Source organism: Echiichthys vipera, assembly GCF_963691815.1.
Source record: "Echiichthys vipera genome assembly, chromosome: 21".
NCBI lineage: Eukaryota > Metazoa > Chordata > Actinopteri > Perciformes > Trachinidae > Echiichthys > Echiichthys vipera.
In genome coordinates, this window is record NC_139846.1 from 14,512,538 (window position 1) to 14,540,163 (window position 27,626).

Genomic DNA, 27,626 nt, shown 5'->3' on the forward strand with positions numbered 1-27,626 from the left:
TAAGGCGTATTTTCAGTTGTTTTACACTTTTTTGTTAAGGACCTATTTCCACATGTGTTAATTCATAGTTTTGATGCCTTCAGTGTGAATCTACCATGTCAATAGTCATGAAAATAAAGAAAACTCTTTGAAGGAGGTGTCCAAACTTTTTGGTCTGTACTGTGTGTGTGTATATGTATATATATGTGTATGTGTATATATATGTATGTGTATATATATATACACACACACTCCTAATCATCCTTTAATACTTGACTGTTGATGGGCTCACAATGCACCTACATTATGGACTACCTCTACCCCATCTTGGAAAATCAGAAGCCTTTCTTTCGCTAGTTTACACATCAGTGGTTCACTGGGGCAGCAGAGAGCATGTCCTTACCTAAAATGTAATTTTAAATAGGATTATCAAAACTTTCCAAGAATCCATTTTCATCCAACATTTGGAATTCTGTTTAGATGAACAATTGGGGTGTAGCATCCTTTTACAATAATACAGGGAATAATGAAATACATGTTTAGCCATGTAGTATAGTTTAAAAATAATTTCAATCAAGGTTCCCCACTGCAACTACGTCCTTTCCTTACAGAGAATTTGAGAGATCTTCCAAACATCCCTAGCAGGGGAGTATAACCAACATTTTTCAAGACAGTTCTTCCCATTATCTAACCACTCATATGCAACACTTAATGGACTGTATACAATAACTCTCCCATGTGGTATTTGTGGCCTTCCAAACATTTTGTATCATTTTGCTAGAGCTAGACCATAATACATAATTAAAGTACCATGCAGGTCTTTATGAAAGTGGCATTTAAAGTGAGCTGTACTTCAGATGGAACATGTATAGTGAGGTAGCAACTGGCAATAAAGTGTGCTCACCAAACAGGTCTTTATTGAACTGGAGAGGTGAGGAAACATTTTTAGGATGGGGGCATATTTATCACATTCTGGGGCAAGTAATGCAGCCTGCCATTTGATACATTAAAATGAAACCCTTTAATACTAATAAAACTATGACAGAAAGCCAGGTGCAAAAAAAATGGTCACATACTCATTCATGTTTCATGTAAGTACATGGCAAAACAATTTAAATACTCAAAACGATCTAAAACTGTTTTAAGCTGCTACATTTTTTCTGTAACTTTAGCAATCCAAAAAGTTTGCGGCCATGAGCAGTTCCAGTGCGATCTCCGGAGCGATGGGGAATTCAGGTATTTCTGTGGAGCTGTTGGTGTAACGGACCTTGTAGGTAAAGTACATGCAGACTTTGGACAGGACATGAGAAGGAATCTCCCTGAAGTTCACTTCGTTGGTTTCATTTTCAGCAAACTGACCTGCAGACGGAGGGTTACAGTCAGTGTCATGAGTTAGAAACAATGAACTTAAGACTACTACTACTTTAAAAAGTCAAGAAATGTATGAAATACACATTTAAATATCCTATCCTGAAAGTAGCTACGGAGGGAGCCACCAGCTGGAAATGTGGAATTAACTTAACTAAATAACACATAAAACATCAACTTGAAGACACGTGCAGCAAAAAATCAAATTAATGTTTTCGTTGTTGTCGAGTTACAGTGAACCAGTATTAGTAAATATTCCAGTATATTATAGATACTTTTAAATGCCCACTAAAAATAACATCTCCCCAAGCACATCATGATGGTAAAGGATACGCTTTAATGTGATTTTAGCAATTTGTTAAATTATCTTAAATTACAGGCATAATCCACCTGGAATAGATGAAAAATAATAAACTAAAATAAAGAAATATTCAATCTTCTTGTTACGGAGTGGCGTCTTGTCGTGCACAGTCTATGTATGCAATTCCAGAAAACTATTAAAACAGGTTCAAAAGAATGAAAGGAATCCAGCAATCAGGATAGAAATCATCATGAGCTAATCCCTAACTTTTTTCTGTTCACATTTTCAGCTCCCAAAAATGTGTAATTTTGCTGTGTCGTAAATTACACTGAGATCAATATTAGAGAACAAAATTATGAATACTTGATTTATTCAGAAATACTGTCATTTTGTCATTGTTCAGAATTTGATAGAATATCTGCTGTGGCTATACCACTGCTGTACTAGCATGTTGTTGTTTTTTTAAATAACTAAGGCACTTCAACAACAAAGTAATGGATAAGAAACCCACTACAGTTACTGAACTGTGGAAGAGACTGAAGAAGAACGGACCAAGATCAAACCAGAGCAGTGAGAGAAACGAGTGATGTCCTGTAGGCGCAGATGTGCTAAAGTCATTCAAAGCTGTGGCCTCTACACTTCCTGTTCATTTTTTAATCCTATAGCCCGAAGAAAACAGTGGTTAAATCTTCTCTTCTGACACAAAAGTTACTGTTCTCTAATTTTGCTCACTGTTTTTTGTTTCAAAAAAATAAAAGGATTTTGTTGAAGTGTTTTGGTCATTTAAAAAACATGCTAGTACAGCAGTGTTATTGCCACAGCAGATATTCTATCTAACAGTATCTAAGGATAAATCAAGTATTAATAATTTATCTAATTTTGATCTCCAGTGTATTTCAACTTAAACTGGACTTTGTACTCAGACTGAATATGCTGAGGATTTTTTTTTTTTTTTGGTCTGAAATGATTTCAAGTAAAGAACCTTTAGCTGGTCCATATAGGTGTGTTGACTTTAACAATAGGACAAAAGACAACAGTTATACTTTGAATAATTTGCTTGAATCCTCACCTGGTCCGCTTAACATGGCTTTGATAGTCCCAGATGTCAAGGCGTGTTCTCGTTTCACAATAAATTCATGGCCATCTGAAGAGATCAACTTTACATACATGGCATCTGGCCCTTCACAGCCGCCGTAGGTTCTCTCTTCACCGTCTGTGAAGCAACACATACTGACAATCTCAAACAGGTGTGAGCCAAATGCTTAAGCCCCACACACATTTAACCAACTGTAATAACAGTAGTGACTTTGGAGGATTGCCAAATAGTTGGCTATTGCGACCTCTGTGAGTTGTCACAGGTCTCATTTGAGGAGACAGGAGATATTTGATGAATTGGTAAACATGGCAACCTCATATTTCCGAGGTGGTACGGGATAACATTGATCAATTAAAATCACTCACCCATCCTGTTCCGGACTTTCAATTTACCCTGAAATGGTACATAGAAATACAAGTTACAAAACATCACTCTCATTAACGACCCCAGAACAGGGGTCTTCACGTTGTTTGGGCCAAGGACCCCTTAGCTGAAAAACAGATGAAGCGAGGACCCTCTACCAAAAATATTGTATGAAACTGTGTTGGATATTAACTTAGACCTAACAGCTCAGGTGGCCTAAAGCCTATACACAACTTTTTAAAGGTGCATACGATACTAAGTTATTACAATGATCATTATTAATATATTCATACATTTATACATAGTATGTTAATCATACATTAGGAAGGCACATTGAATCATTCAGCTCAATTGGATCTGTGCATGGCTACCTTGCCTATAAGCCTATCATCATGGTTGTGTGATATGTATTCATTCATTTTCCCCAGATGTGTCTTTACTAATTATACGTTGCATTCATGTTAATGTACATTTTCAGACACATTTCTGGAAAAAAATAATCAAACAACTTCACCATGTTGAAGATCTCTGGCCTAGAACATACACTATAATGTCGCCTAGGCTGGAAATTGGCTGTAAAGCTGTTTATTTAAAATCAAATAATCTAACGTAAAGGTTTCCACTCGCTAGGCCTCAGATTTGCGATATATTGTAGCTATCGTTAAGAAATGTGAATACGTCAATAACAACTGCAAACTATCTGCTCTAATCCCGTTCAAAATTACATTAGCCGTCATTTCTTCCTTCTATCCAAAAAGTTGTTAAGCAAGTTCGCAGCCGTCAGCCTTAGCTAGCGTTAGCTAACAAGCTAACACTTGGCTAAACGAATGATGACGTTATTTCTTTTTTTCGGTTGTTTGGGGATTAAAGTTCATATCGGACAAAACACCCCGAGACATAACAAAAACGCAACGACTTGTAATCACACTCATAATACTGTTTCTTACCACTCTGTAGAAGAATGAGGAGTAGAGATTGCGTTTCAGCTAACGTTAGCCACCAGGCTGTTAAAACCCGGAACTACTTTACCCGTCCGCGATCAATGTCTTCCGTAGAATCTCATCTGCAGAGAGAAACGGTCCCCTTCATTATATAGGCCACTGGTTCTCAAACTGTGGAACTTGTACCACTGGTGGTACTCAAACTCTCTCTAGTGGTACTTCAAGGAATCTCCAAAAAAAGAAACATATATTACTAAATTAATATAGAACTAAGGACATTTTTATACTTTTAAGATCCGTGAAATTTAATTCACAATAAGTTTAGCATATCCTTTATGTCATTCTATTTAAGGCCCACAGCTGGGTGAATCAAACACGATTTGTCACTGAATACAGTTCTAAACCTTTGTTTTTTTGTCTCTTGCTGTATTTGATTTTCTTCACAGGAGTTTCATGAAAATAACAAACAGTGAGTGAAGCTCTGAAATATGTTTTTTTCTTTGTGTCCTCTGTTAATATTTGTTTCAATATCAGCCTGTTACGTAGTCATGGTCAGGAATCACGAGCTAAACTGTGATTGCAAGATAGTAAGCAGAGGTACTGACATGTGTGGCTGATGACAGTCAACAATAAATAATCTTCTGATTAGAAATAAATCTGCCTGAATAGTGTCGGCCTACGCTACTTTGTTTTAACATTGGTCTTAATGGTGGTACTTGAGAGAGCCTGATTTTTTCTGAGGTGGAACGTCATGTATAAAGTTTGAGAACCACTGATTTAGGATATCTCACAGACAGAGACATGCGTATGGAAATACTTCTTTATCATAGACAATATAAAATGTTCTTTATTTATCTGTATTATTTTGCTGAAACAGTGACTTCTTTTTAATCACTTCTTAAAACACACTTTTATAGACTTTTTATTTTATTCTCTGTTGTTTTTACTGTTCCTTAAAAGTATCCTATCGTTTATCTTGCCTGGTTGATGTATTTATATGTATAGGTGTACAGATTTCTGTGTGCTTTTGCCTTTGCTCCGTCCGTCAAATCACTTCGTAAACTTTTTGTGAAATCAATTTATTTATTTTTTTATATTTTGTTTTATAGGACGACACGTTTTTCTAAAATGATGTTGTTATCACAAAAGTGCAACGTGCAAAGAAGAGGCTATTTCTTGGTACAAAGCCCCTGTCTAATATAACTCAGTGTCACCAGATAATAAGTTTGGAATAGAGGAAATAAGGACATTCATTTCTAATTTGAATAAATAGCTGAGATGACTTGGAGAATGTACACTGGTTTACAGGCCAGCCATGAAAAGATTGTCCTGTTCAGCCTATAGGGGGCGCCTGTGTTTCAGGCTACCCTCTGTGACTGTCTCCACTTGCTATGATGGGCAAGAGCAGGTGCTGATTGGACATGACAGAGACATTTTGCAGGCCCGTAAATCTGGATTCAAGAAAGAATGAGAGAGAGGTGGGTGGGGGGAATGTCATGCACTCTGCTTTATCATATACTTCCCAAAGTCCAGTTAGTAGACCTACTTACAATCTATTCAACATAGTGTGCATTATGTTGATGACAAAAGTAAGAGTATTCACCTGTTAACTATTCACTTAACAACGTGAGCATATATAACAGAGCCATCCAAAAGACCCACATTTTCTAAACTAGATAGGCCTAATAAAGTTTGTTGTTTGTATCTTACAGCTCATAAAGCCTCTCATAACAGATAGAAGGGTGCCTACCATAGATCAGAGACAGGTGAGAAGTGGGCACACACTGTAGTCACGGTCAGGTTCAGAATGTGACTTTGCCCTGATCCTGCCTGGAGTTCTGTTATGCAGGAAAAGTGATGACTGTTGAAATCTGAGGCTTCCATATGGACGCAGAGTTATCTGAGCTGTAACACTAAGAGTAGACTACTGAGCGTGTGTGTAGATTGTGGCGTTTGACCCAGAGGTGCTTTCTGAAGAGATGTAATGCCCCTCGTAGAAGACGGTAAGGAAATTTTCCCGACTGTGCTCATTGCTACAACAGATGTCAATCGTGACTTCTGCAGAGGTGACACTTGACCTGGTATTTGTCTTACGGTAATACCAGGCTTAGCTATGCTGTCAGTTTGTGTTCCAGAAAGTTCCAGTAGCCTCTGCCTGTGTGCTGCCTTTGACTCTCTCTCTCTTACACACACACACACACACACACACACACACACACACACACACACACACACACACACACACACACACACAAACAACCAAAAACAATCACTGACCTTCCAGTCCCCCATTACACCATTAGTGCTTATGATCAGAGCAGGCGGGTGGCGGCCGCCGCTTTGATGTCTCTCTGATACGACTCACCCCGCTGCAGCTGCTCTCAGCTCTATTTTGGGGAGGCTGCTATGGGCCCGTAGAACAGGGCTTCCTTAACACACGTATATTGCATTCAAACAATCTTGTCATGCCAAATGATATCATCCATCCCTTTAACACATCAGCTGTATACCCTCTCATATCACACACTTCTTGCGCACATCCATGCCATTCTGGAAATGGTGGGATGCAGTTAACTTGCTAGAAAAGGCACTTGTCCATCTTTATGCCTGTTAGTCTAATTAAATGTCAGCATTTGTTTGACATTTTAGATTGCAAATGTGCTACTTTCATCATGGTTTACATTCTTAAAGGCTCGATAAATTTGCAGATACCATGATGTTCACTTGGTTAATATGTGGTTTAAAGATCTCTTATTGTAAAAAGTAAGATTTCCATGTATTATTTAATTTATTTTAAAGCAGGTCGAGGAAATCCTGTGAAAGCATCAAAATGCACAATCCACAGTAAAAGCCACATAGCCTGTATTCAGAAACTGTGCCTTTTAATCGAGCCGTCAGGACTTCTGCACCGTGGTGATATCTGTGATGACTGTAGAAAGTGGTGCTCCAGTGCCATTACAGTCATTCCTGCAGTGAGACCAACGAGAAGACCTGGAAACGCTGGGCTTTTTTGGGAGACAGGCGTCAAAACGGGGCGTTTCAGACAGAGGGTGAATACAGGTACATTTAGACAGACAGTATAAGAAAAATAATGTGTTTTTTGAACATTAAAGCATGTGAACATGTTCTTGTAGAAACCCAAAATACAAGTATGAACATGTAAATTTGCATAATAAGGGACCTTTAAACATTCTCCCCCTTTTTTGCCCATCCTAAAAGATAAAATGTTGAGTATGTACTAGGAATTACTGTACAATAATTTGACTAGCATTCCTCATCACTCACTCAGTCAGATGTCAATGATCATTAATGAACAGGACAATATCTTGGTTGAAGAGGCCCTGAATGAAACCAGGTCAGAATTTTAGTCATGATAGGGAAAGATGGGGGAGGAATGTCTTTGGGCATTTCTTCTCTGAAAAGAGGAAAAGACTTGTCACAATGAATTTGAGGGTACAGTTCTTTTTGCCTGCAGCAAGTTACAGTGCCCTGCAATTCTCATGTTGCTCCTAATCTCAACAACCTTTGGAGAAGAGCATCATCAGCAACCAATGGCATGTCACAAATAATGATGTTTCAGCGGATGAAAGGTAAAATGATTACTTTATTATGACGACATTTATAATTTATTTATTATTATTACTATTATAATACAGCTACCTCATACACCTATTGCCACTATAACATTAATATCTTTTTCTTTGCCACACATCCCATACCTTTCTCTCATGCACACACACTCATCAACACGAAAATCAGTGTTATAATGTAAAAGAAAGACACATCAGACTCTGGCTTTTTGCTTGATTTTAAGCTCAGACATGCTGGAGAGTGTCAGCTCAAATGATCCCGGTGTCGGTATCACAACACCGGGATCATTTGGTGATAGTTTGAACACTGACTCACGTGGCACACACATCTGTCATGTGAGATTCTTGGATGGACATAATGTCTGTTAAATAATTAAATTAATCAAAAAATCTCATTACAAGCGGATGGCTGACATTGACATCCCAAATGTGCTCACACAATGACAAAAGTCAAATTCTCCTAAGTCCTGGTACATACCACACCCACCTTTGCATGAGTAAAATGGGGGGAAAAGTGCCATATAATGCTCATTTTCAGGTTCATACATGCACATACATGTTTACATGCTTAGTCGTGTGTTTCTTTGGGTAGCAGAGCTGTTTACCAAGCAGAGAGTCATAGAGAAAAAAAGCCTTTTGTGTATTTTACCAAAATGTTCCTGAACCACAGCTACAGCAGTGGGAGTACTAACACAATGCACTTTGAGTCACCAAAGCCACATTATTATCATCGTCACTTACAGTGAACCCTGCAATACACTAAGCAGTCAAAGTCACCAACCTGTGCAACTATTTGCAGTTTGCTCATAACAGAGCAGAGAATGACGCGTAGGAAGAAACATCACCCAAAATCATAAAATGACCCTTTGCATGTTTGTTTTTCGACAAAACAGTGTTAGTTTATTGCCCCAACTCCACACAGCATGAAAGCTTCAAATGTCATAACAGACAGATAAGTGGACGTGACAACCATTTACTTTCAATAGCTTGAGGCTAATGCACTGTGTTGAGGCCTTGCTCGTTTGAACTATAATGACTCACCCTACAGACCCCTATGATATAACCCTCACCACAGCTCACATGTCATTAGATAAAGTTTTATATCAACATTAGCATATGACAGGAAAAGAAAGCGCTGCATGTTTGCTTTATAATTGTTTACTTTAGATGACAGAGTGATAGTTTTATGGTTTTACGACTGAGATCTGTTTGTGTAAATATAACGGATGAAGTGATGATGAGCCAAGATAGCTATGCGAGGCATGGAAAGAGGAGCTGCTTAATACTGATGTCTTAGCAACAGTTTTTAAAAAAAACGCCGGGTACCGATATCCCCTCACTGCTTACAAGCAATAATCCAATTTTAGAAGCACAAGCAAGTTGCTTTTTAGTCAGAAGGTGGAGGCTTGGTCTCAGAGAGGGAAGTTAAATATACACATGAGAAACTCTCTTTTTCATCCGATATATGCCAAACTTAAGATGTATGTCCAAGCCAATACATAAACCTATATTATACTATGTTATAACAAAGTATAACACAGGTTTAATCATTTATAATGAAAGGCATATACACGTGTTAACCAACGTTAGAACGCGTTGAAAAGCAATTGTTAACTGTTTATTCACATGTTCTAATTATTCTTACTTATTATTGGAACTAGTATATGTGATATTATAAAACATTGCCCGTTATATGAGTTATAAAGGGGGTGTGACAGTTGTCGATAAATGCATCTCTTTATAACCACAATTGTGTGTTACAAACAGATTTACCTTTCCGCGCATGTAAATTAGGAAAAATTGCTAATGAAATTATTAGTTATCTCTTTCTCTTTTTTTCCTTTTTTGGTTTGGTTTCGTTTTTTTGTTGAATTTTACATGTTCGAAACAAAAAAATACATACAGAAAAAAATTACAAAAAATGTAATTGTTGTTAATACTGCTTTTAAATGCAAAATGGGGGGGGGGGGGGGGGGTTATTTAAGGTATCTATTGTTGCTATTGAACTAGATTGACTGAAAAAAATCAGTGGTTGCAAAATGCAGTCAGTTGTGTCCAACCTGGTCAAGTAATATGGAGGACCTCAAGTGTCATAGAAAGGGTTATTAAGCATTCGATCGATTGACTGATTGATAGACAGATGGATGTAGTGCGACCAAACTGAAATACATGTCAAATCCAGGGTCACGTCTCATGTATCATGTTATTCGGTTATCAGTCACAGTGAACTGAATTCATATAGAGTCTGTTCCCTGTAGAGAAGATGGTACATCCACCTTTTGCTGAATATAAACAACATGATTGTAGATTCTCCATCCTGGTCAGGATCATAGCTGTCACTGGAATTTGTTAAATGATTTCTACTGTATGAAGGTAGGATATGCTTATATGGTTTTGGTTTATATTTGTCCAGGACTGCTTGTGCAACTGAATCTTATTCTGCATGCTGTGCCATATTAGAATAGTAACAGAGATATTCTATACTATTACCGACAAGTTCAGCTTCACATAGAGGATTATACTCTTCAGTATATTCCTTCAAAGGCAGAAAGTCTATGATACTATAACTGTCAGTATAATCTCACCTGCTATTTTATCCTGTGGGACAAAGTAAACAAATTACAGTATGTATTTCATTATGACACATACTATGGCAATATAAGTGAGTTGGGAAATGAAATTTACTGCTAACTCAGTCAGCTCCAAAATTTAGAATATGAAGTAGTGTAAGATGAGAAAAGTCACTGCAGGTTTTGCAGTGTCTGCCGGCGTCAGGGCAGAGGGCACAGCAAGTGCATGACATGGCTTTGCTGATTCCAGGCAGGTGCCATTGCTGGTGTAACCCTACACTAATCCAAGGGTGATCAGCGGTGGAAACAGGACAAACTGACCCGAGACAAACTGGGGCACCTGTCTGCGCTCGCACGGCTAACGTGAGCCCCCGACGAAAATTCTTTGATTTCATGCCATCTCTTTTTTTCCTAGACTAGATGATACAGAAGTGAACGAGAACTTGAATTTAAAGCATTCTCTGGAAATCCTTGTATCCATCAATTCAAATCTAAGGATTTTATGCCAGTATAACTGTTATTCAAGTGAGATTTCCATGTCTTTTGTCATTTTTTCATTATGAAGCAGGTCAAGATGTTATAAATACTGTGAAAGTATCAAAAGGAGAAGGGTCTAGCTGCAGAGCTCCAGGTTTCCTTCCAGCTCCCTTGGGTCTGCCGCTTGGAGACAGCAGCTACGCCTGACATTGTTTAAATCATGATAGGATAACATGCCATAGTCCATTAGTTTGAATAACCTCAACCTCCACCAAAAACACCAAGGTAAAAAAATACAATCTTAATATTCTGATATAACAGTAACGTATATTTAAGGAATGTAACCTTAAATAATTGATAACTAGTATAGCAGCACCCTCTCTGATGTTCCACAATGGATCCACAATGGCGCTGGACATGGGTCCCAGCCCAGGAGGGGGCCCAAGCTTGGAGCTCTGGAGCAGGACGTTATTAAACAAAATGTTCAATCCACAGAGAAATGCACACAGCCTGTATTCAGAAACTGTGCCTTTTAAACCAGCCAACAGCACTTCTGTACGATTGTGATGTCACAACTATAGGTAGAAACTGCTGCTACAGTCATTCTCCAGCTGCAACGACAGTGCTGAAAACCCAGAAAGCGACATGCAGAAGAACTGGAAACACTGACCAATCCGAGCCGATTGGGCTTTTTGGGAGGGGGGCTTAAAGTAACAGGAGTGTTTCAGACAGGGGGTGAATACAGGTATATTCAGACAGACACAAGGACATTTTATTTTAATGAACATTAAGGTTTACATTAAGGTTAACATGTTCTAGTAGAAACCCAACATCCAAGTATGATCCTGAAGACAACATGGGACCTTTAATGTTTGCTGTATGGTTTGTGTTGCGTCATTCAAGAATATCCAAAATATCAGAATGCATAACGTCTTTATTGTTATACACATAACTTCATCTCCAAAGACTTTGCACAAATCAGTGGGGTAACATGAACCTTGAGATATCAAAAGTCTCCCGCAGTTCCTCGTTATATCTTAAAATACAAGTACATCTGTCTTTCACATCCCCAAATGGTACATACAGTATAACCAATTAGAAATAAAGTTTTTTTTTCCACCGTCAAACATTATCATATGTGCATTACATTACCAATTACAAACAAGTTATATTCATTGTCAAAATACAGGTGTGCAAATTGTTAGAAAAATACCAACTCATACCAGATTCTGGATTGTGCTCTGTAAAAATCCTTACAAATAGTATATAATAATCTATATATAAATGACTCCAACATGCAATGTTGCATTTCAAAAAATATCCCATTAACAGGCTGTTCTGTTGACCCTCCGAAACGTCAGTCTCCACCATGCTCGTGTGAAGACAGTTAAAACAAGAAAAGAGGGTGTAGCAAAGAAAGGGTGAAGAATCATTACTGAATGCATCACATATTTAATATAACAGGGATTTTGAATAGTTTACTGTCTTAGTTTGCTTTTATTGTCTATTCCACATTCTGAATATATCTTAATAGTTATGTGGAAGCTTGCAAACATTTAACAGACTGAAGCGTTCTCCAAATGTAATGTGCTGCTCATTAAATTAGACAATAAGTCAAGTTGAACTTTAAAACTGGATTGCAGCAAAGAAAACCTAGACATATTAAAGCCCTTTTTTAAAATTATGACCAATGTTTACAAACACATCCGTTGTACACTGAATAAATAATTAACCTTGGTAGTGATGACAGTAAATGTCAACCATATAAATAACCACTTTTAAAATCAAAGAAACTCATGCCATACCTGCAACAAACAGCTACAATGAGGCTAGTTCAAAGCATGATTCAGGTGATGACAACAGTCAAAGTATCCCCCACACAACAAAGTTAAGACAAGGATGGCATCTCTGTCCCTCCCCCTTTCCTCATCTTTTTCTGAGGTAAACAGTAGTACTGTTAAAGACTTTTAAAGGCATCTCTCCTTCTCCCTGGTGCCACGTTCCCCATGGCCTCAACCTGAATAAATTCAGCTTCCACTGTCCGCGAGACAGTCTTGATCCATGTCTCATAAGCACGCAAGCGCTGCTGGGCTTACAGAAGCAGCTGAGTGAACTGCGTCTTTGCATTTTAGTAGTATACTGAAACACTGAAAGCAAAAAATAGAGTGAAGGAATTCACGCAAAATGGTTCATTGACATGTGCAGTGAAACTATTTTCCTTCAAATTTAATAAATAACATAAGACATTTGTTACTTAACTCTTACAGAGCTAGGTAGCTTTAAACGTGTGAACCTCCTTGCGAAACACAATGCCGGCTGTTTAGCGGCACCCTTGTCTCGAAACCAGTCAAATTAGGAGTCTGACATAATAAAAGGAACCTATATTTTTTAAATTGGTACAATCCCCCCTTTTTTTGGTAAAATATTCTATAAGCATTTATTTGAAAAAATAAAATATATTGCACTTTCAGTAACATGAATGTGTAATGTCAAATTACAACTTAATTGTTAGAAATGAGAAAAAAAAATCAAAAGGGAAAACAAATGTATTTACTCATTTTGAGGGGAGAATAAAATTTCATTTTCAACGACAAGCATATGACTGCAGCTAACCAACATTCAGAGAACAACGAACAAAAAAAGAAGCTACAATAAAACAGAAAACAAACAAAAACAAAATGCTCTAACTGTACCATGCACGGGGAGTGTTAAAGCAGTGTATCGTGGGTTACAATGGATGGAGCTTGAGAAAGCTGCGGTGATGATTGGGTAAACAGAGTAAGACTGGCTAGTGACCGTGCTAGCTCTGACTGCTGGCAACAGCCGTGCCCAGCTTCCTGTTGCAAGAGTGGTGTGAACCCCAGAAAAACAGTCCGAACACCAGAGCGCGTTCACACCGCGACTGTTCTCCCCCGGCCTCCGAGCTCACATCTCCACATCAAAACGTCAGATGGCAAAATAGAAAGGCAGCTGTTTGTGCCCGTCATCTAAAAGTGCATCTCCACACTCTTCCAGCAAAGTCCGTCAGCCCGCCGCTATCTCTGCCAAGACAGTGGGCTACAGACACCAGTGCTTGGATCAGCACACGTGCAGGTTTCAATTACTTCTTTTTCAGACAGTGTATGTTTGGTTGCATTTTTAAACTCTTTTTAAATTTTTTTTTGTTTTTAAATCTCACTAGTCACGACATTTCACCTCAGCTTTCAGAGAAGCCAATGGAGTGCTAATTCACAGGGCTGGCCCTAAGGAAGGCCCATGACAGGTTGGTGGTAGCGATTCCTCCTGATTCTCTTCGGTGTCCCGCTGACTCCTAAACACCTGTGTCTCACTGGCGCCATTTGGATTTTACAAGGCCGGCGATGCAACTGTACCGGTTGCCATGGTTTCACTGCAAAATAAAACATTTTTTTGTGTGTTTTTGTGTGTGTATGTGTGTGTGTGTGTGTGTGTGGTGTATTTAATTGGCTGCTTGTCACATTTTAGACAAATTGTGGCACATAGGATGCACAAGACATGGAGTAGAAAGAGCAGATTCATCTTTAGATATTACATGAATTCATCTGCTCCTTATTCATTTTTGTTGATGAATAAAAGTGTCAAGGAAAATAAATAACTCATAATAAATGAACTTACCTGAGAAACAGCATCATCATGTCAGAAAATGGACAAATATAATTGCAAGGCCAATATTCAACAGCATTACCATAGCAACAAGGATCGAGTTAGGACCCTGTAAGAATGATGAAGAAAGAAATCACATAATAATCTACAACAATAATCAAATTATATGTACTGCCTATCTTCACAGAATGTTATGCAGAACATTATAAATAAACATTTGAATAGAAAAAAAGCGGTATTAAAGGGATAGGTATACATTCTTTGGAAATATGCTCAGTTGCTTTCTTGCCAGTTAGATGGAAATGTGATACCAGTGTCATGCCTGTAAGGTAGATATGAGGCTAAAGTCGGTAGCAAGTTAGCTTAGCTTAGCACTGAAACTGGAAACAGTTTCAGGTCTGTCTAAATCTAGCAAAATCTGCCCACCAGCACCTGCACGCTATATAACACCAGGACAAACTGTCAGGCAACCAGAGGACACCTCAGGAAGTTGCTTTCCTGTCCTTACTGGTCTAGATTGTAATTGGTAACAAAAGATTTGTGAAACTCTCATTGACCTCAACTGGTGAATGTTAAGAAAGGTTGTCTGGACACAAGTCTCGCAAGAGTTTCTGCAAATCTAGGGTTACCATCTAGACTTCCTAAACTTCTAGTCTTACTGGTCCAAACTGCAGATTGTATTTCAGAAAATTTATGAATTAAACAAACAAGATATAGAGCGTTAATTAGTTAGATTGGTTAGATTTTGTTGCATTTGGACAGAGACAGGCTAACTGTTTTCAGTCTTTGTGCTAAGCTAAGCTAACTGGCTGACGGCTCCAGCTTTATATTTTCCATAAAGACATGAATGGTATCAATCTTCTCATCTAAATCTTGGCAAGAAAGAGAATAGGCATATTTCCCAAAATGTCAAACTATTCCTTCAGAAACACTTTTTCCTATCCTTCCACTGATACTTACTGTTTCTTCAGTGTTTTCTGCAAGCTCCATACTGGCTTTTTTTGTGTCTGCGAGGCTCTTTGGCTTTAGGGAATCTTGCTTCCTGAGTTTCGGGTCGCTCTTATGTATGGAGGCTGGCGTGGGGATACTATAGGATTTAGGGGGTTGTGGAGGCATACGTGCCAGGTCCAGGACAGTAGGCTCTTCTTCTATATCCTCCTCAGGCTCCGGGGGTGGTCGAACCCTTGTAGGGGCCTTGACGTAATAGCTGTGGTACTCAGTGTGGAGCTCGCCATTGACTGGAACTGCAGGAGGCTGTGAAGGAGGCTGTAGAAGAGGCTGTGGAGTAGAAGCCGGCGCTGCAGTAGGCTGCTGAATTTTAGCGGGTTTAGGTGGAGCCTCAATGGGCACATGAGAACCTTTGGGGCCATCAGTGACAGACGGCCTCTCCTCTTTACTCAGCTTTCTACTTGACCGCTCATCCTTGCTGGTCTTATGACTTGACTTGTCTTCTTTACTCGTCTTGCGGGAAGGTTTTTCTTCTTTGCTGGTTTTGCGGCTGGTGCTGTTGGCGAGCTGACCTTTCTTCTTGCTGGAGTGAGACGAGGGGGGAGGCGTGCCTACAGGACTGGTCGCAGCGGAGTGGGGAGGAGTGGTACCTTTGCGGTAGAAGTGGGGAGAATCTCTCGGGGAGTTGTCCTTCTTTTCAACAGGGACCTCTTTAATCTCAATGGGCTCCTTCACTGGTTGTTTTAAGTAGTCAGGTCCTGCAGATGTGAGAGAAGTGACACACATTAACAGAGTTGGTCTATGTAATTGATGTATTGATGATCGGATTAGTATGAAATAGGGGTAGGACAAGACAAGCATAGTGCTTTTTCTTACTCTTTTCTATTTCTAATTATTTACAGATTTATGTTGCTAATTTGTTCACGGTCAATATCAGCTATCTTATTTTTTAATATATATTTTATTGTGATGTTACAGAAAACACAGAACAAGGAGACATGCCATTCCTGTGTATCGGTTTGTTTTGATTGCAACAATGTTTTCCATTGTGTAACTGGTGTTATGATCAGATGTGTTTTTAAACATAAGTCTGACATTTTGGGAAATAATGTTTTCTTGACAAAAATTAGATGAGAAGTGTGTAAAGTAAATCAAAAGCAAACACTAGCAGCCATTTAGCTTAAAGGAGATATACTATGCTCATTTTCTCAGGTTCATACGCTTTTACTTTGAGATTCCCCTAGAACATGTTGACATGTTTTAATCTTCAAAAAATACATTATTTTTTCGCATACTGTCTGTGTGAATATACCGGTATATTCCCTCTGTTTAAAATGCTCTGTATTAGCGTCTGTCTCTGTCAACCTTCTGTACGGTTGTACTCGTTTAAAGGCACAGTTTCTGGATATGGGCTGTGTGCCATTTCTGTGGATTGACTGTTTTGATACAATATGGGACCTTTAACTTAGAAATGAGGAAAACATTAGCATGGCTCTGTTCAATGGTAGCAAAATCATCCTACTTTTGAGTGAGTCACACTATATAACACAAAGCTAGCTTTAGAGGTGCTCTAAGCTAACCAGATGCTGGCTGTAGTGTGAGTTGTAGCCTTTCTATTGTGTCATTAAATCTCAGCAAGAGAGTGAATAGGCATTCTTCTTCTTCTTCTAATAAACTTTGTAAATAGTTTAGAAACTTTGGTAAGTGTGGCTTTCTAACTTACTGTTTTTTCTCAAAGATCATCAGATAATCTCCCAGAAAAACAGACATTTAGCATTGTGATTAAATGTAATGATAATACATGAGAGGCACAAACACCTGCCTACAGTAGATCACACATATACTGAGATAATAACATACAGGCCCACCAAGATCCAGATGCCCCATTTTCTGAGGTTCAGAACCAACACCAATGATATTCTGAAATTCAGGAGCTCAGACTTAATTTTATTTTATTTAATCTATACTGCCTGACTGGAAAGTTCCACTGCGAGCTACATTTAAATAAGAGCTGGCCCAAAGCACAGTTGAATTTTCAATTAAAATATTCATGAATCAACATTATTTATGCAATCATTCTGTAAAGACTGGGGGGAGACAGGGTAAAATAGGTTGATTAATGCAGGGTCACAAATACCATTTCACAAAGGAAGCCTCTCCTGAAGGCTGATCTTTATTATCAACCACTCTTCTTATCAGTATGTTGTTTTCCTGGAAAGGCCCTTGTCACATAAATTCTCAGCAGCTGTACAGATAAAGAGTGTGGGCCTTAAGGTGCGGTGATGGAAGGTCATACTGTTGACTAGTTCCTTTCTTTAAATCAGGAGTCTATGGATTGAGATCCTGGGTTAGTGGACACAGATAGTCTGATAATGCTACTGCATCTAGACGCCTCTCTTCACTATATGCTATGAATTTTCATTATGGACATTACATCCTCTAATGTGTGGACAAAAGGGCCTGAATCTGAATGTAAATGCCTTTTTCAAGTGAGAAAAAAGACACTTTATCTGTCCCTTTGTTCTTCTCTGAATTAATATTTATTAGAGACATCAGGCTCTTTGTTTGCCTGTTTTTTTCACTTTGCCTGAATTGGACGGTGTCAGAGTGACTAAGAGAGGGACAATGCCGCTTTGTTTGAAGTCCATCAGATGGTATGAGCAGAGAAGCATCCTCCGCAACCCATATATCTAATAATAAATAATAATAGAAATAATAGAAATAAATATAGAAATTATATAGACAATTTTATATTTCTAAGTAGCAGTAAATACTTTTTTTCTGTCTTTCCACTCCTATTCACCCCCACCATATACTATATACAGAGTCAGTATAAAATGTGGTTCAAATGTGTTCATCTTGGTGTGTTCAGTATTGAGTCATAGGGTTTAACAACTGGTTAATCTCAGAGCTCAATCATAGGGATTTACGAGACACCTCTTTCATGCATGCCACCTATTAAGTTTCTGAGCTATAATTTAATGGAAAAAAAATCATATTGATTTAAATTTGACACTTATCCCTTCCATAAACATTTTGGGCAAACATCCAATCCAGAGGGGAACAAGTGTATCCAATCCCATGTCAGTGTAAACGGCCTTAATGAGGAATCCTTTAGGCCTTAGTACTCATAAACCCAAAGTATTTTTTGGCTGTGTGGCGTTTATAATTTGTTTCATAACCGCCACAACCAATAAGACCCACTACAAAGAGACTGGGGGAACATTTGAACATCTGCGGGGCTTTATATATCCGCCAAGCTTAATTTCACACCATAACTCAATAAGAGTTAGGGCGTCGTGGGCGGGCCCAGTTTCGTTCTGTTTGGGGACAGATTCCTGCGAGGGGTTCCATGCATTTTCTGAATGGTTCTCGGCCCTAAAATGACCCCCAGCCTCACACTTGCATAGAATTGCAAGACCGGCAGTCATTAGAAACTACTTCCACTAAACTTCTGAAGCCATGCTGGATTCCAGTTTATGCTGAACATGTTTTTGTGTGTGTTTTTCTACAATAGAAAGCTGCTGAAGAATGTTTTGAACATTTTTACTTTAAATAATCTAATGACTTGGGGTTGTTTTGTAGCTACTGTAGCATGTGTAGATCTTGTAGCGTTGAGTGAGTGATGATTTATTAGATGTCTATCTACCAAGGAATCCTGCCAGGTCAGCTGGAACACGTACTGGGACTCAATTACCCAAATGGCTGTGGTGTTTCTTTCATTTGAACATTGATCAGCTGGGCTGAGTCTGCAGCCTTCCAAAGAGGGTCATAAAAATGGGCCATGGTGATAGTGTTGACCAAGACAAAAAATACTTAGCACAAATACATAACTGAATTAAGCACTTAAATTAAGATATGTGCATTTTTTATATTTTCAAGAACTTCAATATGCACTGTGTCTTTTTTTTATACTCATCATTATCTCTTTGAGGTTAGTAGAATACAAGATTTACGCTGTGAGTGCCAGTTTTCTTCATGTTAATCCACAGAGAATTTTCTGCTCCAGTGAACTCTTGGCAAAACACACACGTTGACACACACACACACACACACACACACACACACACACACACACACACACACACACACACACACACACACACACACACACACACACACACACACACACACACACACACACACACACACACACACACACACACACACACACACACACACACACACACACACACACACACAGTCATTTACTCCTACAAAAAAACAATGGATCGGCCGTTTAAGACCCAGCCTAACCCCTCCTGACCTTAATATGAGATGAACAGCAGTAGCAATAGGGGAGCTTCAGTATGAGTGTGCATGCATGGATGTGTGTATATGGCGGGGGGGAGCAGTACAGTGCATACTGTTATCGCATCTGTTGCCATTACGCATCATTCTGGGTTCAACGGAAGATTCATACGGGGAAAGTAGATTATAATCTATTGTTATAAACCCCGGAGTTGAAAGGGAATTCAGCAACTTTGACCTGAAAGGAAATGTGTACGTATTTTCACCATTACAAGGCTGTTGCTGCTATGAATAATGACAGGTCTTGGCTGCTGCCTTGCCTTTACATCTTTGTCAGATGCACGGAGCAGTCAACAGGGACAGAAATATACATTTCCCAGGGCAAACTGTTTGCCTAAGTGTCAGTATGTCAAATATAATAGCATGTCTTCCAAGTGGTAGTAAAGGACATTTTCCTGGTTTGTGTTTTTTGTTTATGATGCATTTGGTTATGTTTTATTCTATTTACATTCTAATGTTCATATACAGGTTTATATATGTACTAGTCTGTTCTATGGGATGTGATAACAGCATGTTTTCTACATTGTTATATTTAATATTCAAGACTCAATTTGTAGCTTTTTATATTTTCTCTTTCTTCCTCCTACTCACACTGGCAGATGGGTAGGGGGAGCTGTCATTGTTTAGCCAGATTACTTCCGCTATGGTTACATAGGGCGCGTTTACATGCACACTACAGTAGTATCCTGATTACGATCAAAACCAGGACAAACATTATAACTGCTCTCATACACTTAAATGAAGTATACCCCTTTATAAGTGGCTACAGGCTGAGTGTAGTTGCTGTCTTCCTGGGCTTTGTTTGTAAGCGGCCACATGCAAAGAAGAACATGGAAAGCCTCACGTTCACTGACATGTGACAGGAGGACATGCTGAAGGAAATCCTGATGAGGAAACACAAACTTTTCATTTAATGGAAATAAATAAATATATTATACTATTTGGGAACCATTTTTGTTTCTAGGAAGTTGGACTTTTATATGATTCTGATCCACTTTAAAAAAAAGAAAGAAAAAAAAGCTTTGTTTGGAAAAGGATGAGTTCAGTGGAATCTTAATATAATTCATATGCTATATCCTTGAAATAAGTTACTGCATAACTTTGAACTTCAGCTGAACTACTGTTTTGAAACTGACTCCATGACACCTGCTGCTATGAATATAAAGCAGCACCTGTTCATGTCTGGTTTTCAGCTCTGACAGTTCCAGGCTTTTATGGTGTCACCTGGTCAAAGTATACCTTGACTGGGTCAAACAGGGCGGAGTGGGATCCCTGTTGCACCCGCCAACCTCCCCAGCCCCCACTCCAACCCTGAAGGAAGGGACAGCTGCTCTGCGTCGGCCCTAGAGTGCAGGGCCGAGCTCCTCTCAGTGCATAAGGATTTCAACTATGTCTCCATTAGACCCCAGTGAGCACACATTGGCACAAATATAGCCCAATTAACGTCACGAAAGAGACCACGCCTAGCCAACCCTTGCTGCTCCCCCTCCAGGGTGCTGTGTGTGAAACAATCATAAAGGTCAGGGTCCTATTCCCTGTGACCCTCTCTTCCCTTTTGAAGTACACACTCCCAATCTGGGTGATAATCTGCTATGAGTCTGAAATGCCAATTACAAACAACAAGGGGTTTAGACCCCTGGTTGTTACCCTAGAGGACTTATTAGAAGCTGTGGGATGGGGGTAAGTGAGAATATTTCCACTGTAGAGGTAGACATTGAGGAAGCAAAGCAGATTAGTTTGGGAAAGTCACACAAGTTCTGTTTAATGCTAGGAACTCAGATTAAGTGGCTTTGTCACACTGTAACATTAGAACAGACACATAAAAAACTGACTTAGAATATTTTCACACAGTACAATATTTTCAACAACAGTGGTCATCAGTTTGCCACAACGTAAATAGGGGATACTGTTTACACTCAAACAGGATATCGCCTGCCAAAAGACAAACCAGCAACAAAACTAAAAGTAGGCCATTCCACGGTCCCCCAACCTACTCTCACATTCTGGAAGAATCTAACTTCTATAATAACTTATAAAGACTAAGGCATGAATGTATGGAGAATTGATTTTGACTATTTGCATGTGCCTGTCTGACTTTAGGCTGGGTTTACCAGACATGCTTACGTAACTGGACATTCAACCGCTGCGGCTCAGATGTCGCCCTGCGCTGCACATTATTATGACATCTCCCACTTTCTCATTCATGATCTGACTTATAAGGCAAGGACACTCTCCGCGCAGACTTGTGAACCCGGAGACCACCCGACCTGCCAAGCATGAGCTCTGTTTTCCACAACACAAACAAGCCACAGGATGTCTCTGGCCCAGGCTGGCCATTTCTGAGGCTTAGAGGAGTGACATGCTTGAATGGGTCCCATTGTCGATCTATTTGTCACCCACTATTTTGTGATGGCTTTTGGCAAGGGCCCAAGGTCGGCTAGCTCATAGGCCTAAATATATTACAAACAGTGGAAGAGGCAAGGCTTGTACAGACTTACACTGTAAATAAAAAAGGTATGACATGACACTTCTGGCACTCTTATCCATCCAAATGATGGCTTTGGAACAATTTTAAACTGATTTTCTGTCAGGGTTTGCTTTGTTGAAATTCTTACAAAACTTAGAACCAAATACTGGATTATCTGGTTAGTAGATGAATACTTGCTTAGAAAATAGCAGAATTAACCAGGAACAGAAATGCCACATTCACTTTGATCCATCATGTTGCCCTCTTTGTGCCCTGGTGTTCCAGCCCTGACCCTATCTTTGACTAAAAAGGATATGTACCCCTCACTATCAGTGTGGTATTATATGTCCGGTATTGCCTTGTAAAACTCAGCTTACCTTGTAAACGAACTAAACAGAGTTGAGTTGACACCCTACACTATGAGCTGCTTTACGGTATGGCAGTGTGCCTGTTAAACAGTGGAAAGATGCAAACTACTTGATATCGGGAGCAGTGGGTTTCCTTGACCTCCATGCACGTTCTGTACCTTTAACACGTTTCTCCTCTAAAGCACACAATTGATATCTGAAAAACTAAAAGAACAGAAAACATTTGGCTTTTCTCACTTTTTTTGGCAGAGTTTAGAATTAAAGTATCTCCCAGGTGATCCAACAGGCCTCTGAGAGCAAAAATGAGTCTCACACATACACACACACACACACACACACACACACACACACACACACACACACACACACACACACACACACACACACACACACACACAAACACACAGGCTCCCATTGTGGTGTTAGAAGTCATCCTCAAAACCTCTCTAGGCTTTGATTACAGTGTTGGAAAAGCTTACGCTTTTGTACACCTACAACAAGCTCATTACAGACAGACACAGTGTGAGTAACTGTGCAAACGTAATTGTTCATACATAGTACCCAACCTCTTACCAGTTACCCAATTCCTAAAAACATGGTTTCAATGGACCAATTGGTTGTTCAAAAAGGGTGTAGCTAAAAAATGGGATAGTGGATAGAGGTGTTGGTGGTGGTGGTTGGGGGTGGGGGTGGGGGTTTAGAATAGCTGTGCTGGGTATATTCCCCACTGTCGGGGTGAACCACTCATATGTCAAAGCCCCCCTCTAGGCTTCTGTGACAATCTTAGAAAGGACTTCAGCTTCATCTCTGGGCACCCGCTTCAAATCTTATCAGCCGATGGCATGGGCATTGTTGCTGTTATCAGCACCATAGATATGAGGCAATATGGCACTATTCTACCTTTTCGTTGGCTCAGTAGGCTGTTATCATCTATTGGTACGCTGGATCATCCATCCATGTCAATAGCCTTTTATACGCTCAGAGCAACTTCGCTTCAAGATGACATAGTAAGAGGGAAATGGTTGGGTTGGGGTGGTGGATGTCTCAAACACATGGACTTTCACCTGGGAGATTGGGGTTTGTGTCCTGTGTGAAACCAAAAGTTTTTTGAAAACTATTAATTTAAAAAAAAAGTTTTTTATCTTTATTTTCACTTTCTAATGTTTGTGACGGCCCAGGGCTGTCTGTGCTTAGTCAGTGCTCTATGCAGTCTGTGTGCATTTCTCATCCCCCAGGAGTGGCTGTCGTGTTGGGTGGAGCCTGGAAATTGGGAACCCCAGTGGCCGTGGTTTCCAGCGTCTATAAGAGATAGCTGGCCAGTCTGTTCTCTCTCTCTCCCTGCCACCAGCTGGAAGCCGGGCCCGAGCAACTGTTTTTCCTTTTGTGTGGTGACCATGACCATGTAAATAGATAGATATATAGTAGATATATATCGGCCTTCTGAAGCTACTGGTAAGTGTAGCAGGCCCCTTCTAAAGGATATCTATGAGGCCATTCAGTGGAGTCGAACATGTCTGAACAATTTGTTTACATGCACAGCCAGCTAAAAGTTTATGTAAATTTGGCAACTTGAAATATAGTCAATTATTTTATTTCATCACATATCTGAGCTCCCTAACCCCTCAGTGCACCTAAGGCCGATGTGTTTCTTTTACATTCTGACAGTTGGGAAGTATCTAAAACTACTTAGGATGCATACCCATGCTGTGTTGTGTATGAAGGCTTGTTGTTAAAGGTTACCTGGTTGGTAGAAGTTGGGGGAGAGTTCCCTAGCAACCGCCCTAGCAATTTCTGAGTCGTGCACAGCAGAGATTGCGGCCTGGTCTGCAGCCTCGCTTTTTGTCCTGGCATGGGCAGTTCTGGAAAAACACAAAATCAGACAGTATTAGAGTTGCACGCTAACTCTGAGGAAAAGATATAACAAGGATGATAACCATCTTGTTTGAAGGGAGTGTGGTAGCAACAACATCCAATAGAACAGTGTCACACCTACATTGTTAGCCTATCATCCTGTTGTTGCCTCTGTTTAATATATCTGTCATAATAAACAATTATTTTTCCTTCATTCACTTGTCTCTCCTGGTTGAAATCTTTTTCTGGTCATCCATGACACCTACATCATCACTAGCTTCCCTCTGCTATCTTTTCTCATTCTTACTTCTCCTCTCTGACCCTCCATTCCTCCCTCTTTCTCCTCATCTTTAAGCTGTATCACTCAGCCTCTCCCTCTTGGGGATAACATAACACCTCCCCTTCTGCTTCTAGCTCAAATCCAAATCCTGATTTTCCAAATGGAGCGCAGCCACATCCAAGCAAGACCTTAATCCAGTCTGGAGCACTGCACTTCCGCTGGACCACACAGGAGCAGTGCCCGAAAGGGAAACACACAAACACACACATAAACACATATATCGTACCATACCGTATCATATCATATCATATCACATTATATTGTATCACATTATATCGTATTGTATAATGTCATGTGAAAAAACAGCAAGGGATGTACTGAAGGCTTAAAGGTCCCATATTGTAAAAAAAAAAGTGTCTTTTTTATTATAAAGCAGGTTGAGGTGCTTTATAATTACTCTGAAGTTAAAAATGGTCAATCCATAAAGAAGTACACACAATGATAAATACATTGTATATTCAGATAGACAGTATGAGAAATAAAGTCATTTTTTTAACATTAAAGCATTCAAACATATTGTAGTAGAAACACAACATATAAGAAAGAACCTGAAAATGAGCCTAATATGGGACCTTTAAGTTTGAATCCCATGTCAGTCAGCAGCCAATAAAAAGTCTTTCAGGTGACTGATGAGTATAAAGCTAATTAGTACGGAAAAGCTTGCATCCACATCAACTATACTATGCTGATGCTCACAAACCAAAAGGCAGAAGAGAAAAAAGTTCTGGAATCAATGTGAGCTTAGCATTAGCACTGAAACTATGGGAGCGTACCACAGAGAGACACACAGCGGCCCAAGGGGTGACCTGCTTAACAAATCCCTTGAAAACTCCAAAAAGAGATATTGTACATGTAAGCATGCTGTTGTGCACAATACTAACTCCATTAGACATATGCACTGGCGTGGGAGGATGTTACAAGACTCCCTTCGAAAAAGCCCTAATTATGCGATAATATGAAATGCATCAGTCAAAGCCAGTGGATTAGTCACTTACTGTACGAACAGTGACTGGAACTCTTACACAATACATGACAGTGCAACATTGGAATGCAAGGATCCAGATGGGCTGTCCAAGTATCACTGTAAGTATTGACAGCTGTGCCTTGTGCCCTGCTTAACCCCACTCATCCATCCTCCTTTCCCTCTTTCTCTCACCATCCCTTCCCTCTTTCAATCAAGGCTCCTGTTTTCCCCCACAATCCTTCTTCATCTGTCTACTGACGCTGCATCCCTTCATCCTCCCTTCTGACAACCCTGCCCCCTCCCTCTGTTTTTGTGTCAGAGTGACCCCAACGGACAGATCTCTCTATTTCAGACTACTTCTCTGTCCTTGGACTCTGGGCTGTCCTGTTTTTGACGTGCTGGGGACAGTTAGACATTAAAATGCATGAGAAGCCATATGCCGGAATGAAGGACCGTTTTATCTCCAGAAATAAGTCCTTGCATCACCCACATACAAAGGACAAAGTCGGGCTGCGTTTACAGCCTCTACAAAACACTGACCAGCTGAAGACAAAAATAAGATTAAATAAATTACAAGTATATCACACAGTGCTTCTCTTCTTGCTATGAGTTATTATAAACACGTAAGGATTCCACCGGTGTGGCTAAAAACAGCTTCATGGTCTTACTTAAGAGCACTTCCCTGTTAAAATCTGACATTAAAGCATTCCAGTTACATCACGTCACTGACATGTATACCGTAGACATCCACTTTCCTGACATGCTACCACAAGGACATACATGCTTCTATTTCTGAAATGTGTGAAATGTGCAGGCAAACGAAAGGAGGCATGAATGTGTCATGTATGTATACAGCGTGCCCAAAGACATATCCTAAGGATCATAACAGTTCCCTTTAGGTAGAGTGGACATAAAGTCACAGGCAGACACAGGAAGCGATGCAGACTGTTCACAGACAGGATGTCTGGTAGTGGGAGGTGGCACGCAGAGAATGATGGAAGTAGAGGTGTGATAGAGCAGTGGAAGAAGAGTGAAATGAAAGGCGAGAAAACATGGGCATGTGGAGCTTAGAGATGAAACGGTTGTTTGGTTTTCTTACAGGCATTGGAACATTTCATTATATAGGCTCGTTTAATTAAGCTAACAAGTGACACCAGCACCTTCCACAATGCATGAGCTAAACCTGCAATGACTTTTCATTTTTTTTGTCCACTTGGGGGCCGAGCAAAAAGCTGTAAATACAACATTGACATCCAGTATTTACTATCTGGCTTAGCTGCTAAATAATCCACTATGTTCGCCAGCTAGTGACTACCTTGCCATTTTGGTGCTGGGCAGGTTTATCAGAGCTTTTTCACTAAAAACAGCTGCTGCAAGTGGTTAAAAGCAAAGCAGATGAGAGCGGTGAGAGTGAATCAAAATAGTTGTAGCTGTAAAACAAAAAAATTAGCTGAAAGTTGATAAAATGCTTCCTAAAGCTGAGGGAAATGGCATAGTGAGGTAATAATTCTCTGTGGTTTCTGCACTGAGCCACCCCATTCACATTACACAGTCGTTTGAACCACTGTTAATGCAAAAATATTGTTTATAGCAGCTTTATTATACATTAACCTATGAGTTTGTGGCTTACAAGATCCATCGACAAGCCCAACACATTTTTCAGGCCAAATTATGTAATGCATTGTCACACATTCAAGGCAAAGAAAGTCTTGGAACAGTATGCTAGCTCACAATTGACCTTTGAAAAGTTTTTAGTTCTATAACTTGTCAGACTGTCTGCAGCCTCCCAACGTTAAGCCAATCTGCCGCTGAATATAAAACAACACCTGTTCATGTCTAGTTTTGGGCTCTGCAGGCACTACTGTCTGGTTGAGTGCTGGGGATGGGTCCACGCGAATCAAGGTATTTGAATCCATAGATGCACCTGCTTGCACAAATGCAAATACCACACAAGCACACACACAACAGTTTTGTAGAAATCTGGACAACAAAAAAAAAGGAGCAAAGACTTTAAAGTAATTCCTTTGGACTGAAGCCCACCGTTTGAGAGAGGAATTTGATGAAGGCCTGG

General features: G+C 39.7%; 2 protein-coding genes across 2 annotated transcripts in view; both read right to left on the bottom strand.

Annotated features, from left to right (window-relative positions):
- Window positions 1-874: 874 nt before the first annotated feature.
- Window positions 875-4,158, bottom strand: eloca (elongin C paralog a). Its single transcript, XM_083935849.1, has 4 exons — window positions 4,055-4,158; window positions 3,110-3,137; window positions 2,718-2,861; window positions 875-1,338 (listed from the first exon to the last, which is right to left on the bottom strand). Exons 2-4 carry the CDS (start codon window positions 3,111-3,113, stop codon window positions 1,148-1,150), a joined length of 339 nt encoding a protein of 112 aa, XP_083791975.1. The 5' UTR covers window positions 3,114-3,137; window positions 4,055-4,158; the 3' UTR covers window positions 875-1,147.
- A 7,443-nt stretch (window positions 4,159-11,601) lies between these two features.
- jph1a (junctophilin 1a) overlaps window positions 11,602-27,626 on the bottom strand; it is a 36,058-nt gene continuing 20,033 nt past the window's right edge. Inside the window, exons 4-7 of the mRNA XM_083936194.1 lie at window positions 24,141-24,259; window positions 15,267-16,012; window positions 14,319-14,415; window positions 11,602-14,073 (exon numbers count right to left, since the gene is read on the bottom strand). Coding sequence (XP_083792320.1) covers window positions 14,335-14,415; window positions 15,267-16,012; window positions 24,141-24,259 — 946 coding nt within the window. The 3' untranslated portion in view covers window positions 11,602-14,073; window positions 14,319-14,334. The remainder of the gene's footprint in view (window positions 14,074-14,318; window positions 14,416-15,266; window positions 16,013-24,140; window positions 24,260-27,626) is intronic.